This window comes from Asterias amurensis, chromosome 13, assembly GCF_032118995.1.
Source record: "Asterias amurensis chromosome 13, ASM3211899v1".
NCBI classification, from domain to species: Eukaryota; Metazoa; Echinodermata; class Asteroidea; order Forcipulatida; family Asteriidae; genus Asterias; species Asterias amurensis.
In genome coordinates, this window is record NC_092660.1 from 13,256,379 (window position 1) to 13,274,105 (window position 17,727).

The 17,727-nt window shown below is 38.1% G+C and overlaps 2 protein-coding genes across 4 annotated transcripts in view; both read left to right on the forward strand.

The window, feature by feature from the left end:
- Positions 1–17,727, forward strand: part of LOC139945842 (multiple PDZ domain protein-like) — a 468,628-nt gene that overhangs the window by 348,214 nt on the left and 102,687 nt on the right. For 2 of the 3 annotated variants that reach the window (XM_071943325.1, XM_071943330.1), the window contains exons 1-2: positions 4,731–5,129; positions 7,128–7,272. The gene's annotated coding sequence lies outside the window, so the exon portion shown is untranslated. Of the gene's footprint in view, positions 1–4,730; positions 5,130–7,127; positions 7,273–17,727 lie in introns of those variants that run through there. The other variant, XM_071943326.1, reaches the window with a different exon arrangement.
- Positions 13,961–17,704, forward strand: LOC139946333 (apolipoprotein D-like). Its single transcript, XM_071943967.1, has 3 exons — positions 13,961–14,152; positions 15,215–15,421; positions 16,758–17,704. Exons 1-3 carry the CDS (start codon positions 14,017–14,019, stop codon positions 16,991–16,993), a joined length of 579 nt encoding a protein of 192 aa, XP_071800068.1. The 5' UTR covers positions 13,961–14,016; the 3' UTR covers positions 16,994–17,704.

The window sequence follows — 17,727 nt, forward strand, 5'->3', positions numbered from 1 at the left end:
TTTTTCTGTGCACAAAATCCCATAGGGAGGCTTGTTGAGTGAGCTTCGGAGCACAGCCGCCTACTTGTCATTTTCGTTATCAAGAAGTGTGGAAGCCGCCCTAAAACTTTGAAATTCGGGTGCATTTTTTAATTCCAGAATAATTTCAGAGTATAGCTGATAGTTTTTATAAGTCCGGGCTTTTTTTCATTGAATATATTTTTCCCATTTATTACCACGCGCCGTGTAAATCTTGCATTAAATTCCCCGAATTTTGGGTTGTGTGTCGGGTCCACTCCCTGACCTCTAGCCTCGCTTTGAAAATCCCCACAACACTAAGTTTGATACGAGAGGAAAGCTCTTGGTTATATCTATCAAATGGTGTTAAATTTGTTTAGATTGAGCAAGTATTCGGGGTCGAATTGACCAGATGTATGGAAGCCGCCCTAAAACTTTGAATCTCGGATGCAAGGCACGCAAGGATGACTCAGGTACAAACCGCGTCTCTCTAGCATTTTTAGTTCCAGAATGATTCAAGAGCATAGCTGACAGTTTTTATAAGTCCGGGCTTTTTGTTCAATGAATATATTTTTTCCCATTTATCACCACGCGCCGTGTAAATCATGCATTAAATTTTGGGGTGTGTCGGGTCCACTCCCTAACCTCTAGCCTCGCTTTGACAATGCCCACAACACTAAGTTTGATACGAGAGGAAAGCCCTTGATCGGGTGTATGGTCCACTCCCTGACTTCTAGCCTCGCTTTGAAAATGCAGTGATATGCAAGGATGACTCAGGTACAAACCGCGTAGCTCTAGCATATTTAGTTCCAGAATTATTCAAGAGCATAGCATAAAAACTTACTTGGCAACAAGCCTTGGAGAGCTCTTGATAGTATAAAATGTTGGGAGAAACGGCTCACAACCTCGTGTGACAAGGTTTTTTTTTAATACCAATATAGACCACAAGGGAAACTGACTGGGTAAATTTTGAAAATCATTTTTGGGGTTAAACAAAGAATTGAATAGAGTGGGATTCGAACTCTAGTCAATTCTTTGTTCAACCCCAAAAATTAAGGTTTTGTTTTCTCCCATTATTATCTCGCAACTTCATAGTATGAACTGTTGACTTCAAGATTTTGAGATACACCAAGTGAGAAGACCGGTCTTTGACAGTTACCCAAATGTGTTCAGTGTCTTTACCTTGACAAGGTTAGATTGAAAATCGCAACCAAACTTTCTACGCAGTCCTGCTAGGGTCATTCTTTATTTGAAGAAATTAATCAATGTATTTTAATTCACCTTTTTCTGTTTTATTAAAGGCCTTTACATTAATGGCAATTACCTAAAAAAATTGTTAGCAATGGAGAGCTGTTTATGGTATAAAACATTGTGAGAAACGGATCTTTCTGAAGTAACGTAGTTTTTGAGAAAGATGTAATTTCTAGATAAAATATTTGCATTGAATTCGAGACCTCAGCTGAGTTATCGGGTGACGTCTCGAATTCAAACATCTGGAGCCCACAACTTTTGCGACAAGGGTGTTTTTTTTCTTTCATTTTTATCTTGCAAGCTCGATGACCAATTGATTTCAAATTTTGACAGGTTTGTTATTTTAAGCATATTTTTAGATACACCAATGAGAAAACTGGTCTATGACATTAACCAAGTGTGTCCAGTGCCTTTGAATATTTCAAATGTAGAGGCTAGCTTAACAATGTTTGATGCAACTTGTCCTCCGTCTTTATGCATTGAAATTTATGTAATAAAATTGTGTTTCTGGCTTGATCTGCTGAAAGTCTTGCCATTCACAAGATGCCAAATGCCAAGTCTCTGTTTTAACTCAGTAAATAAAGTAAGTTTTTAACCAGTTTCAAAAACATGTTTAAATGTTACTTTTAATCTTTTTAATTCTTCTATCTCGAAAACTACATTACTTCAGAGGGAGCCGTTTCTCACAAAGTTTAATACTATCAACCTGTTCCCATTACTTGTCACCAAATAAGGTTTTATGCTAATAATTATTTTGAGTAACTACCAATAGTGTCCACTGCCTTTAAGCAACCAAAAAGTTATCTTAATAGTTGTTTTCACAAATCAACACTGGATACACAAAAAATAAACAAATAAATAAATAAACAATAGGAGAGAAGAGAGACAAAAAAAAACTAAGCTAAATAAATTTGGAATTAATTTAACAAGCAAGAAGACTTGGATACAAAGCAAAATATTGTAGGAGAGGGTTTTGAATTAATTCTTTATCAAAGACCACTAACCTGAATAATTTCCAGTCTCTCCATAATTTGTCAAACAAAGTTGAGAGGTTAGGTCAATTCTAAATCGGTATAAATGTATTGCCTAGGAAAATCAATTACTTTTTCAACAAAAGTTGGTTAAAAGCTCACGACACTTCTGGCAATTATTCAAAATAGTTGTAAAAAATAACAACTTACTTGATAACGAGCAATGAAGATGTCTTGAATTCAAGCATCTGAAAGCACACAACTTGTTGTGCGACAAGGGTGTTGTTTCCTCCATTATTCTCTTGCAACTTTGACGACAAATGAGTTCAAATTTTCACTGGTTTGTTACATGTATGTTATGCATATGTTAAGATACACCTACCAAACGTGTCAAGCGCCTTTAAACCAATTGTAACCAAACATGATAATATATTCAGAAGATCAATATTAAACTTTAATAAAAACTCGTTCTTACTTACTTTTATTTCAAAATTGAAAAACTTATGACTAGTTGACAAAATAAGTGCCCCATATCCTCAATATTATGGTTAAAAATGGTTCAATCTGGATAAAAAAAAAACATCATTAACCTCGAACCTTTGAAGAAATAAAATATGAAACCATCTGCAACTGACATCCTTTCGGAATTACGCTTTCCACTTATTCCACAATTTGAAAGGACATCGAACTTTGTCCATTAATCTGTTTAAAGAATTTTAACCAGGAATGAAGACTGATTGGGAAAATTATTATCTTGCAATGCTTCCAAATTCAAGGCACTGGACACCTTTGGTCAAAGCCCAGGGCCCTACTTCATGGCTCTGCTTACCGCCGAATTCTGCCCTGACGATCACGATTCCCCGCTATTGCAAGCGCTGAGTTTCTGCGCTAGCCTTGTAAGCGTAGAATGTCTAGTAACGTGGAGTACACACGCACATAAGCCAAAATTCGCCGCTAACCTGTGAAATACGTTTGAGGTTAGTTCATTGTTCCCTGCTTCCGTAAGCGCCGATTCTGTTCACGGTACAAGCAACCATGAATTTTTGCCCAGTCTTCTCACTTGGTGTTTTTCAAGAAATGCATAAAATAATAAACCTGTGAAAATTTGGACACAATAGTGGTCGTCGAAGTTGCAGGAGATTGGGTTTATAGATGCTTGGATTACTTATTAATAAAAAACTACGCTACTTCATTCAGAGGGAGCCTTTTCTCACAATACTTTGTACTGACAACAGCTCTTCATTGTTTGTTTTATACAAAGCTAGTTTGTTTGCTTACAATTATTTGAGTAACTACCACAGTGTCCATCAGTGCCTTTAAGCGATGGGTTTAAGTGTTTATTCCAAGAAGTAGGGCCCTAGGTATTGCATTTGCTTTTGAATGGAAATCACACAGTAAGTGCAAAATCTGCCGTTAAAGGCAGTGGACACTATTGGTAATGGTCAAAGAATAGCCTTAACAGTTGGTGTATCTCAACATATGCATAAAATAACAAACCTGTGAAAATTTGAGCTCAATCGGTCATCGGAGTTGCGAGATAGTGAAAGAAAAATAACCCTTGTCAGATTAAGTTGTGTGCGTTTAGATGGTTGATTTCGAGACCTGAAGTTCTAAATCTGAGGTCTCGAAATCAAATTCGTGGAAAACTACTTCTTTCTCGAAAACTAAGACACCTCAGAGGGAACCGTCCGTGTCTCACAATGTTTTATACTCGTCACAAAGATAGGTTTTATGCCAATAACTATTTTGAGTATTTACCAATAGTGTCCACTGCCTTTAAGCAGCACTATACTGGGACCAGTTTCGTAGGCATGCACGAATACAAAAAAACGTAAGCACACAAAATTATTGCTTCGCAGAAAAAGATTGTTTGCAAAAGAAGTTTGCTTATTGTGGCTATTGTGTTATTTATGAGATTTGGCCCACATCGGATCTCAGGTTCCAGATTCACCAAAGTGGGGTGCGCATGAGGATTTCGTACACTTACACACAGATGTGTGTAACAACCTTGTAAACTCAGTACTTGTAAAATCACAAGCATATTACTCGGGTGAGATTGGAACCCACGACCCTTGAAATTCTAGAGCAGTGTCATACCAACTAAACCACATAGATTGCCCGGTGGCTACACTAGAGGCAGTTCATTTTGTTTTTTACCCACACACACCGATGTGTGTTAGCACTGTACACATGCCTACTCTGTACTCGGTACTCATATTTATTAATCCATCCTTCCACCATGGTTAATCTTAAAACGAAATGGTGCCTTGCCAACTTTCCATGAAAGCTGTGGGCTCTCTAAAAGTTTGTCCCGTTGTTACACAGAGAATCTTACATCATCCATTGATACCAACAACAAGTCAAGAAAATAGTTGACATTCCTAGTTCAATGAAGCATAACCCTGTATAGAAGAGGCGGGAGAAGAATTCAGACCGCTATACGCAAGAGGATACACGTCAATACCTTACATTAGTATTAATCAGTACTATCGAGAAACGATGTATTAAAAAAAAAGAGGAGCCGACTGGGGTTTACACTGACTTGCCATTCGAAACATTTTCAGCGTTATTTCGACTGAAAGCTCAAGTCGATCACAAACGCCACAACAAACGAGGCTGATGTAAGTTTCAAAGAGCTTCGAGCGGGAGGGGCACAACAGCTTACAATAGCGAGAAAATAGCACCGTTTTCATTTCTGTGGACAGAAATCAGAAAACTGACACAAGCAAATCTGGTTGGCTAACCATTATCCAACGTCTCGAGAGAGGGGAGAAAACCAGCATTTCCTAAGAGGACAGGCAGAGAGTTTTAGCATCAGAGGAGGCATCCAAGAAAAAATTGGAGCTAAGAAAGACCATAGATGCCAAGATGGCTACAAGACACTTTCTGCAAACTGTTATCTTTTTCGAGGTAATGAAACTTTAAAAAAATTATAACCAATATTCTTTGTCAATGCTCAAGTGGTCAAGGCGGCTGCTACCCATGCTTTGGAGTCAGACTGATGTGTCGGTGTAATTTTTATGTCGCCCGATACAGAACACTATTTGATGCTAATACGCAAAGCAAAGGCGAATGAAAATTGATTTTTGTTCGGTGGGAGGACTGGGCGTTCGCTGCAAGAATACAACAGCGCAGTAATAGTTGCCATACATATAGACCTGGCGGCCATACACTTTCGTATTATTAAATATAGTGTACGGATTTACAGTACAGACAAAAAGTCCTATACATATGTACCATTCTTAGTTCATTGAAGCATTACCAGGTGTATATAAGCTTAGGGGGCGCAAGAAGATTTCAGTTCAGCCCGTTATACGCTAAATAGTCTAGTCTTTAAAGGCAAAAAATGACCTGACCTGCAGACGAAATTGCAACAGCACATCGAAAAAAGCAAGCAGGGAAAATATGCATAGCTTGTAAAATTTAAAGTTGTCATTTTGCCTCTATTTACATTAAGTAGGTATGTATCCCTGATAGTAGTAAAAGTTATATCATTTTCACTTCAAATTTTGAAATTAATTTTGAAACAACCCAAAACAAAGTATCATGTAGAAAAAAGGAATCACGAAAAATATGCATAACTGCATGAATTCAAAATTGCCTGTTTTCGCCTGTTTCCACAAGTGTATGTGTGTACACGCCCTGATAGTTGCAGAATAATTGATATCATTGTTATATGTCTCTTGAAACAAGGTAACCCTCCCGAATAATGTATCAACAATATTCAAGGTATCAAAAATGCAAATACATTTTAATTGAATTTGTTTATTTAAAGTTACGCGCGTATTATGCACTTACAAGTAATGCAATAATGACTGCGTCTTTAAATTATGTTTGACGTCTTGGACTGAGCACCACTAGGTCGGAAGTGTAAAGGAGGTTCCAAACTTTACAAGTTTTTTATCCCTAGCCCTGTCATGGGGGTTCCAGTATAATTTAATGAAATTTGTTTAATTAAGATTACGTGCGTAACAAGCCCCTACAAATGCTTGCAATAATGAGTGCACCTTTTTAAGGCCTGGCCACACAAGGTCAGTAGATGTTAGGGAGGTTGACAACCTTATCTAGTAGTGCCCAGTCTGAGGTGTCAAGCATAATTTAAAGGGGCAGTGACATAATTATTTCAATAATACGTGACGTAATACTTATTAAACTTAGTTCAGTCAAAAAAAATACTTAAACCCCCATGACCATTCTAGAGATAATACTTTTGCAACCCCTCTCTAATATCTTCCGTTCTAGTGGTGACCGGTCCAAGGCGACATACATAAATTAAAGCAGTCAGTATTGCATTTCTTGCATTAAACGCAAGTAACTTTAATTAAACAAATTTAGTTTAACTTTATTGTCACCTTATATGCTTTATTTGGTAGGGTTACTTTCAAGAGACAATTGCATGAAAATTCGGAGTGACAGTGATATCAATAGACCGATCCAGTAGGCTTCGCTCACGACGCACGTGTGAGCAAGAACACGTGGGGCTCTCCAATGCTTTTCTGCACAACTCTGCCGCGAGCGCCAAGATACGCGCACGCATGTCGGACCTTCGTTGCTTTGTGATTGGTCAATACGCAATTGGGCGGAGCTTAGTGGATCGGTCTATTAAACAACTATCAGGGCGTGTGCACACATAAACTAATGTGCGAATCCAATAATGTCCTGGATATGATATGGGCCTCCGTGTAATGTCATTATTTAAAGAAAAACTTACTTTTTTACCCATTTTCTCCCTTAATTTGAGGGGTAGCGTTTTCCCCGCCCTTTATGCCGCGCAGATTTATGCCATAGACACGAAACAATTATAAACGTGTAGCCCTTGAATAGGGCTTACCTATGGTGTATAGTATGTTTGGATCAAACAATTTCTTGGGGTTCAACATAACCTTTGTACTTTGAATTTCTCTCCAGAATGGCTAATATTGACGTCCGGAAAACACTCTTCGTGCCAACCATTGGGAGTAGGCTTGCTTAAACGTTTTTTGAGCACCACGGAGTTGATGCAGGGTCTCCGCAAGTTGATCATCGGATGCGGTATTATTCAAGCCACACACAGGTACCCAGATTATTTGTCTTGCCTACTAAGTTCAGGAATAATGGTCAAGGTCAGAGACTCTGAGCGAACTTGTATGCCAACCGTTTTCGGCACCCCGTCTCCTGACGTTTTCCAACCTGCCCAAAATTGCCGCAAATGGCTCCCTCCTTTGTCGACTTGCATCGCTTAGATCCAAGCCACAGACATAAAACAAAAACACGAAACTGTAGACCATGACTAGCGCTTACCGTTGGTGTATAGTCTGTGCGAATCCAATAATGTCTTGGATATGATATAGGCCTTTGTCGACTTGCATCCTTAGATCCATGTCACGGGCACAAAACAAAAACCAATAACTTCTTTGGTCGTGTAAAATAGCACTTTTTTGTATCTGTCATAGCTTTTTAAGAGAGCCACTTTGTACTTCATGGCCCCCGGGGCTGGATGTAACTATTAAGATGTTTACATCCGCGGTGTTTTTTGTTTTTTTTAATAGAATATTTGACCAGTGTCGAATTTTGCAAACGTGGTTCTTTGAGTACGTAGTTGGTGTCATGGTGCGAAAAAAAGTTTGTGCAGGACGTGAAGTAAAAGGTTTTATGATAATTATTATTTATGCAAATATTTAGTCGCGAGAATTTGCCATCTTTGGGGCAATTCTGCACAGAGTGAATAATTATTTTCAAATCGTTTATTACACGTCCAAATTTCTACATGCTCACCATGACTTCAACTACGTACCCAAATTACCAGCTTATCAAGTTTCCATATACGGTTAAATATTTTTCAACCCAAAATACTGTTTACGTAAAGATTATGGTGATATTTATACAGCCCGGGGCTACGTGGGAAAGGGGCCCTGGTAGACAAATTTTGCTAATCAGTTGCACGGAAGATGTAATTTTGCTCAGGCATAATATAACTGCTTGTGCCGACTGAATTATCCATTCTTACAAATGTCAAATAATAAGCTTGGGTTGGGGGTATGCCGATGCAATGCAGTTGACTTTTCCCTTGAATAGAGAACTACAATATTTCCCTGTCTATATCGGATCTATGAAATGCAGATGAGTAGTATCTGTTCAAAAATGATTTTGCCTTCTCTAATTTGCAAATCTGAAATATAAAAATATACAATAAAAATGTTGGTTGTGAACGTTGCTTTTCAAATGGTGTGAGTGTTATTGAGATACCGTCGAAAATATGGAGCGATTATGTCCATGCACCTAATCGGCAAAGACATTCACCTCTTTTCTGTTTGTAATAAGTATTAGATTTGTCGATTTTGATATTAAGATAACACTCACTGTTTGTATTGAACAAGATTTTTACTCATTTCAAGGGTTTCTTGTTTAGTCGTGTAGAATAGCGTTTATTATCTGTCTTTAGCTTTTTTAGAGAGCCACTTTGTACCTCGTAACCCCCGGGCTGGATGTATATTGACATCCACAGTATGGTTTTGTTGTTAAATATTTGACCAGAGACGAAATTTGGCAAGGGGGTATTTTGGGTACGTAGTTCTAGTCATGGTGCGAAAAAAAAAGAATTTTGCAAAAATCGGACGTGAAGTAAACGTATTTGATTAATATTCGTTTTTATGCAAATCTTTAGTCCCGAGAATTTGTTAATTTGGGGGCAATTCTGCCTTCAGACCGTGCAATTTCTTAATACCATTTCCGCAAATCGAAGTGTTTAGGCTACTACGCTGTTTCCTCTCTTGACATTTTGTCGGTATATCATTAAACTGCAATTATTTAAACTCGAAGGAATATAGCACAGGATTTTGATAGTGAATAATGTTTTTGTAATCATCAATGAGTGGATTGTGGACCGACGGTATATTACCAAAAAACCACTTGGGTCTTCTGCCTCGCCGTAAGTTGAGCAACTCAATTGTAAAGGCACTGAATTATACAATTGGTAATTACTCAAAATAATTGTAAGCTTAAACACTGGAAACGTTTATGTATGGCGCCACCACTTTTTCTTTCGATACGAAATAATATAGTACCTAATTTATTTCAATGAGATATCCCTTTTTGTAAAAAAAATAGTGAAAAAGTGGTGGCGCCACATACGGAAGGTCGTCCTAAAACGAGGATTAAACTTCAGGTTTACATACATCGTACAGTGCAGGGCTGGGACTCGTCCTCTAAGATTAATCATAATTCATAAATACCTCAGACAGTTTCGCTATTCCTATTGGTGAAGAGCACGTCACGTGGGTGTGTATAAATCTGTGTTTATGACCAGTACAAAGTGTTAAAACATTAGCGTGACAAGCCAGTTTCTTCATTCCTATTGGTCGAGAGCAACGGCCGGGACAGATTGTGCGATACGCGCGACGCGCACAGCATTCCCTTATAAGGAGTTGATTACCCGAGGGCCTTACCATTTCATAGCTGGAGGGGTAATGTGTTGAAACAATTTATTGAACAATTATAATTTTTGCATTTATTTTACTTTTTTACCAAAAAGTGTTGATGTTTTTTGACCAAAAAGGTTTTGAATGGGAATCAAAGTGTGTTGAATCGGTTTTCAACTAGTGGTTTAAACCCGCCGAGGCCTGGTTCTTGATAATTTACCTCGACTTCGTCCCGGTAAAGTTATCAAGAACCAGGCCTCGTCGGGTTTAAACCACTAGTTGAAAACCTCTTCACCACACATTGATTCCCTTATTCGAAAAAAATACATTAGTGCAATCAATATTTATAAAAAAGGGCCGTCAAATAATATCTACAATTTTGGGGGTATTTTACAGCAACAAAATCCTCCTAACGCGCATTACTTAAATCAGTTTTAAATAAAAATCACAAACAACATCGGTTCAATCTCGGCCCAATGGTGCGCCGTTATAAAAACAGTATTGGCCAGAAAAGATTTTCTAATATACTGCAGCTACAAAACCAATATTGGCCCAATAAAGTTTTTCCACCATTATTTGCCAAAAAGGTGTGCCGCCAAAAAAAAACAGGAGACAGATGTCAGAAAGTAAAACTTTCATTATTAGACGAAAATTCAACCAGCATTTTAACTCGTGATTAATAAAATAAAAACGTACAAAATAGGGCCCATGATATGAAATAAATTAAACTTAATTGAAATTAATTTGCAATAAAAAAAGTACATACAACAACGATATAAAGTAATAAATTAAAAATTAAAATTAGAAAACAAATTAATAACAAAAAAACTAGTAATGAATATATTAATTTAACAATGCTTTGCAAAAACCAATAAAATAACAAAGGAGGTATACATTTTTGCACAAAATAAATATAAGTAATAGAATTCGGTTTTTCAAAATGCCGGTACCATAAGGTTTAATGACTTGCATGTAATTCCTCAAGTCGGTTTACTAATTAGAAAATATGTTCTTTACCAGTTCGCCAAAACCAGTATTGGCATGTTGGCCCAGAAAAAGTTTTATGTGATGCCATTTTGCCAAAATGTTGTGCAGCTACAAAACCAGTGTTTGTCAAATAGAGGTTTTCTACCATTTCGTCAAAGGGTGTGCAGCTACAAAACCAGCATTGGCTTATGAAAGGTTTTCCACCATTTTTGCCAAAATGGTGTGCTGCTACAGAACCAGTATTTGCCAAATTGGGGTTTTCTAGCATTTTGCCGAAATGGTGTGCCGGCACAAAACCAGAATTGGCACAGAAAATGTTTTCTATACCATTTCGACAAAAATGGTGTGCAGCTACAAAACCAGTATTGGACCAATAGAGGTTTTCTACTATTTTCCCAAAATGGCGCACCGCTACAGCATTGGCCCATTAAAGGTTCATCAAAAGGTGTGCCTTCACGAATCCAGTATTGCCCAGAAAAGGTTTTCTATCATTTTGCCCGAAATGGTGTACCTTCCCAAAGCCACTATTTGTCCAGTATAGGTTTTCTATCACTTTGCCGAAGTGGTGTGCCGCAACAAAACCAGTATTTGGTCCAGTACAGGCAAACCCCAGTCCTAAACAAACATAGTTTGCCATTATAAAACCGTGGCATTTGCCCAGTGCAGTCACTTTGCAGTAAATGCTTAACTAGTTGAATTTCTCTTATTGACTGTTGAAATTCAACGGAGCATTCATTCTCAAACTAAATTGAATGAGCCAGGAGTTAAAATGAATGGAGTTTGGATGAAATTGGCCGAGAAAAACCTATAATAAAAGTAATAAAAATCTCTATGAAAACAATACCTGTTCCGACCGTCGGAACAGCTAATAAATCAACAACACAATAAATAAATGGACGCGAAATTGACCAAAATGTGCATTCATTTTCACACACCCCCCCCCCCTCCGCCCCCGCATTGCAGGCGGCGGGCGGCACTTATTTTTTCCCCAGGCCTACAGCCACCCTATCAATTGCCTCCACCATATTGATGTAAAATACCCGCGACTAAAAAAATACGAAATAACTTACTATATAGCTATGTGCATAACCAGTCTAGAACCCTTTTCACACTGCAGAACCATTTCCCGAGAAGTTAATTCACGGGAAAATCCCTGGAGTTTTTAACCCCACTGCCACCCCAGCAACCGTTCTCACTATCCCAATTAGGTAACTCCCGGGAGTACTATTTCACAGGAATAATATAATTATGCACTTTCGTTACACACTTACGATCAAACCCCAGGAAATACGTATGGTGTGAAGAGTGCTTATGGTAGTTTGAAATTATCGAGCATTCCCAGGGAATAGATAAATTGTGAAAATTGCTTTCAAATCATGACATTTCCACACTGCACTAAACTCAATTTGGCGGCTTGAACCAACGACATGCTGCCCATAAACATGCCGGGCTTCTAGGCTTTATTACGTGACCATACATCTATTATGTCATTAAGGTATGTCAAATCTTTGTGTGCCGATATTTAGCGTATAATGGGGCTATATAAAATGTAGTTGCCTCTCAGCGAACCTGGTATGGGCATGGTCGTGGTGCGCCCTTCCGACCACCTCTTATCTCAAAGATCTGCATACGTTCCAGTAATGAGGGGCCAGGCAGTGAAAGAATATCGGGTGGCCAATCAAAATTCAAGTTACATTGCCCGTATTTTTCAACACGTCCATTTTAGGTTTTCGTTTAGGTTTTAGTTCATGTTCTGGTACAGATCTAGCAACACGGAAATTATTTTAGCATGTAAAATTCCATTAACCAGTTATGGTATTACACCATAATCATAGCATAACTAATAACTGGTTAGTACGTTTTTACATGGTATAGACGATTTTTTTTTTTTTTTTTTACTCATTTCTTAAAAACTGCAGCACCTCAGTAAGTAAAATTTCAAGGGAAGCTTTCTACTATCATAATCTTCAAACTGTGTAAGTTTAATTTCAATCTGTGGACATTGTGTTTTGTGTTGTGAAAAAGTACACAGACACTTTAACAATATCTGTGCTTAAAGGAACACGTTGCCTTGGATCGGACGAGTTGGTCAAAACAAAAGCGTTTGTAACCGTTTTTTATAAAATGCATATGGGTAGAAAGATGTTGTAAAAGTAGAATACAATGATCCACACAAACATGCCTCGAAATTGCACGGTTTTCCTTTTACCTCGTCGACTAACACGGTCAGCCATTTATGGGGGTCAACATTTTGACTCCCATAAATAGCCGACCATGTTAGTTCGCACAGTAGAAGGAAAACCACGCAATTTCGAGGCAAACTTGTGTGGATCATTGTATTCTACTTTTAAAACATCTTTCCAACCATATGCATTTTATAAAAAACGGTAACAAACGCTTTTGTTTTGACCAACTCGTCCGATCCAAGGCAACGTGTTCCTTTAAACAGCTCTATGACTAACACGGTCAGCCATTTATGGGGGTCAACATTTTGACTCCCATAAATAGCCGACCATGTTAGTTCGCACAGTAGAAGGAAAACCACGCAATTTCGAGGCAAACTTGTGTGGATCATTGTATTCTACTTTTAAAACATCTTTCCAACCATATGCATTTTATAAAAAACGGTAACAAACGCTTTTGTTTTGACCAACTCGTCCGATCCAAGGCAACGTGTTCCTTTAAACAGCTCTATGAAATTGGCCCTGATGTGCACTTGTGAACGGTTCGTTTAAAACAGCCGCGCGCAAAAACTCTGTATAATGCATATAGCCTATTCAAATTAAGAGATTTGAATAGAAATATAAATGTGTAACTTTAGGTCGAACAAAAACAAAATGACTGGATAGGGACCTGACCTGCGACATCCGGATCGAAATGTGGAAATTTGTGGGGAACCTTTTTTGTAAACCGGTTTCGTACAACCTTGATCTAGGCTCAGCTCTGGCTGTATGATGAGAGCGCATATAGTAAAATTAACTAACTTCTTATATCGATGCAGATCTGCAGTTACCTCATCTGATAAAAATTTCAACAAGATTTGTTTTTAACTGAATAGTCTTTTGTAAAGTCTGTAAACGTGAAGATGGTAGAACTTGCCAAATATTTGTTGACAAAGCTTTGATGAGAAATTATCCGATTACCAAAACTAAAATCCAACCTATTCACACATCCGCAACGTGTATTTTATACCTCGACCACCGGGAATCAGAACAATGCATTGGGATACTCATAATGAAGAACGGGTTCGAGCAAGATCGTAGCTTTTCTCAAACCCACACCTGGTAACGATCTTGCTAAATACGAAGTTATAAAAGCTCGCGCCAGCTTTGTTAACAGGTTCAATTTGCAGTGAACGAGACCAGTTGACGTCGACTCTCCCAAAATATCCAGTGTCTCGATCCAGCTGAAACATGAAGAGTGGTGCGACCGTAATTCTCGGCCTGGTCCTTGGCGGACTTGTGGCGTGCTGTCAGGCAAATGCTTTTTCCTGGGGATGGTGTCCCACCGTGGAAGTAATGAATGACTTCAACATAACGGCATATTTCGGTAAGAATAATTTGCTCTCTTTTCATTTCGTCATCATTGACAATCATTTCTATCACTTAATGGTAAGGCTCCCCATTTTATTTCTGAACTACTTCAAGTTTACACTCCGTCAAGGAATATACGATAAAATAATTGTCATGCTTCTCCTCATTGAGCTCATCAAGTCTTGACACTCCCATGATGGGGTGACATGTGTAACCGAGTTTGAATTTTACAGGCAGTGACAAACGAGATGGTGTTGAAGTGTGTAGTTATTTAGTTTATTCAATGTACATTTACAGGTTTTGTGAAAGCTATGTTCATACACAACTAAAAACGACAGTCGTATGGTTCTCTGAAAGTTAAAAGAAAGATTGATACCAGAACTAAGTAAATTTAAATTACCCAACTTGTTAATATCTCACAAAAATTAATATAATCAATCTCCTTACAAAATTTGGAAATATCGAAGTCCGGCAGGTTCACGTTTCCGTAAAAATTCAGTCGCTTTCCCGGCATGAATAAATATAAACTGAACCAGAGTTATACTACGCTTTTAGTATACATTATCCTATTGGGAATAATCAATTTTTGCATTAACTAGCCACTTAATAACAAGTCCCTTCGCAGCACCTGGATGGCATGAACTTTAACTCGACAATATGATGTTATCTCCTCAAAACTTCTCGAAGCCTTAGCCAAGTTATTATATCACCTTAAGACTTTTCAAGATCTTAGCTAGATCTAATGAACAAATCTTGAACCAAGATATAATTTTCGGTAATAAACCAATATGGAATCTTGCAGAGGAGAGGTATTTTAATATTACGATACAACAATACAAGTTACAATACACGAAATCTTTTTAATCTTTGTATATTGTATTGTATTGTTGTATCGTAATGTATGTAAATAATGTTTTTATATAATGTTGAATTGTACGATTATGTTTATTTGAGCTGACCTAACTGCTAAGTCCAAAGGCAAAAAAAGAAAAGATTTTCATAAGTCAATAAAATTATCTCACTCAAAACAATCATCAGCAGTATTTCACATTCAAAAATATAACATTTTACTCCACAGGCAGATGGTTTGAGATCCTTCGCTTCGAGAATACTGAATTCGAGGAGGGTTATAAATGTATCCATGCCGATTATTCAGCAAGAGACGACGGCCTCGTTAATGTAGTGAACTTCGCTACACACGAGAATAACGGAGTGTCGAGGTCACTTGAAGGGTTCGCTTTCGCACCGAATCCTAAGGCACCAGCCAAGCTGGAAATGAATCTCGGTAAGCACTTAAGGGAATAATTTGCAAAAGAATGTGTAAGCCGCACTCATACATGACGCAACTTATAGTAGGGGGGCCAATGTGCAGATTTCGGGTCCCGTGGGCATTTTATGTTAATTATTTAGGGCAACCATTTTAAATGCATTCTTATGAGTCCATAGAAAAATAAAAATGATGATGCCCTTTTTCTATTGACCTTTAGTGACCTTGACCTGAGATAAAAGTTCATGCACCATTTTTACCTAAAAATCTCCTTTTTGTAATGGTTGCCATAAATTAACATGAAATTTCCACGGGAGTACATTGGCCCTCTACTATTAAGGGTGAGGCAAATTTATCCGCAGGTTATTGGGCCTCGTCAAACAATTAAGTTCTTGTGACGTCAACTTCTTGTGCGCAAGACAATGTAAACATTAATTGTGCTGAGCATGGTGAGAAGGTTATGTTTACAAAGTTAATACCAGAAAGTGAACTTTAAAAAAAAAATATTACGTCAGCTTTTGATGATTAAAAACATTTTTTTTTTTTTAGCCCTCCCTGTAGCTTGGGAAATCCACTATAAGAACTCATTAGTCCCCCCATAAAAAAAACACCCTGTGTCCATTGAACTGGCGCAGATGACCCCAGATTTACTGATGTAAGAGAGCTTTCTATTATATAATTCAGTTTCCCAACATGAGTTTCATTTCCGTCCTACGTTGGTCTAGTAACAGTTTGCAAAACTCGACTCTTTGCTAAAACAAACCAAAATAATGAAGAAAATTATAACCTTGCAGATTTTAAAAAGATGTAAATTTTTAACATCCAGCTTTCATTTTTAACATCCAGCTTTCGCGTCCTCCGTGATGATGACGATACATCCATACAACCAACCTGTGAAAATGTTGGATAGCCAACCGTTTTGTCGAGGATTTTGTTCAAAACCGCATATAAAAAAGGGGGGCCTGACCAAATTCGTGAATTAAAAAGGTAGTATTTGGATTTTGCGTCAGCTTGCCCCTTGTTCTATGGTTTGACCCACTAATGGGCCATGACACAGGTTCGAGGGATATTATTCTTTCTGTACGATAGAATTTTCATCCTCAAACGTTTTCCACCTTTAAACGGTTCCTTTTGGAATCGATTTAGATGACAAAAAATTCCCCAAATGAAAAGCACTACGACAGTTTGCCCTCTGGGTCATGCTTACCCAGATAGAGGTCAGGCCAACGGGAACCGGGTCCAGGTCTTCTCTTACTTTGGGAGTTTGGGAGTATACCGTGCTTATACAGGCAACACGTAATCGAAGTAAATTATTTTCAGCAAAACTCTATATTTATATTTTTCTTCCGAACAGGATCGTCGTACTTTATTGGTGATTTCTGGGTCCTCGACACCGACTACGAAAACTTCGCCATGGTACACTCCTGTGATAACTACTTCTTCTTCAACTACCAGCTCAACTGGCTTCTCAGTCGAACCCAGACCCTCGAGACTGGTGATGTGCAAGACGCCTTGAGAGAGTTCGAAGACGCTGGGATTTACGTGACTAGTTTTATCGAGTCTGACCAGACTGGATGTTCCGAGTTCTAGATTAATTTAATACCCAACTTTTGTCCACCCTTGTGGCCAATTTGCTTAGTGAATTGACGAAACGATCAAATGAAAATATAATTAATCTAGATCCGAAGAATAGAATGAATAAGTTTAGATGCATTTAGAAGTAATTATCTGAAAATTTTCAAGCCCGGTCTATACTTTTGACGCCACCAATTCGCAAAAAAAAAATAATTCGCATCAGTTGAATGCTTACAGTGAAACATTCGCAGTGAAAACAGGGCTGTACATTCGATGGCATTCGCAGGAAGTATAAACCGGGCTTTACTGTCCCTCGGTGATTCCGAACATATCAACCATGCAAAACTTCAAATCTGTCCTCGTCCCTTGAGTTAAGCTATAATTATATACTGAATAAGAACAAAACATTTTTCTAACTTTATGGACAACATGGCGAAATGGAGGCCTATTATAGCATTTGATTTTGTTTTTTCTTTCTGGTCAATATTTCCGTTATCAGGCCGATGTAATCCATGTACTTGCAAATAAATAGCGACAAAAAAACTCAAGTGCCAAAACGTCGTTGTCCTTTATTTCGGCAAATTCACCCTGGTCGGCCCATCTCCTTGTTCCAATTAGAGAGGCAGAAATGCGGAGCAGCATTGTGTCCGATGCCCCAAAGGTAGTCTTGAAATCAAGTCGGTAATTGTTACAGGAACACGATGCCTTGGATCGGACGAGTTGGTCTATAAAAAGCGTTTGTAACCGTT

Excerpts from the sequence above, each read along its gene's own strand:
- LOC139946333 (XM_071943967.1), top strand. The coding sequence starts at position 14,017 with ATGAAGAGTGGTGCGACCGTAATTCTCGGCCTGGTCCTTGGCGGACTT. Across the intron at positions 14,153-15,214 it reads CAACATAACGGCATATTTCG|GCAGATGGTTTGAGATCCTT; the intron begins GTAAGAATAATT and ends TTTACTCCACAG. Across the intron at positions 15,422-16,757 it reads CAAGCTGGAAATGAATCTCG|GATCGTCGTACTTTATTGGT; the intron begins GTAAGCACTTAA and ends TCTTCCGAACAG.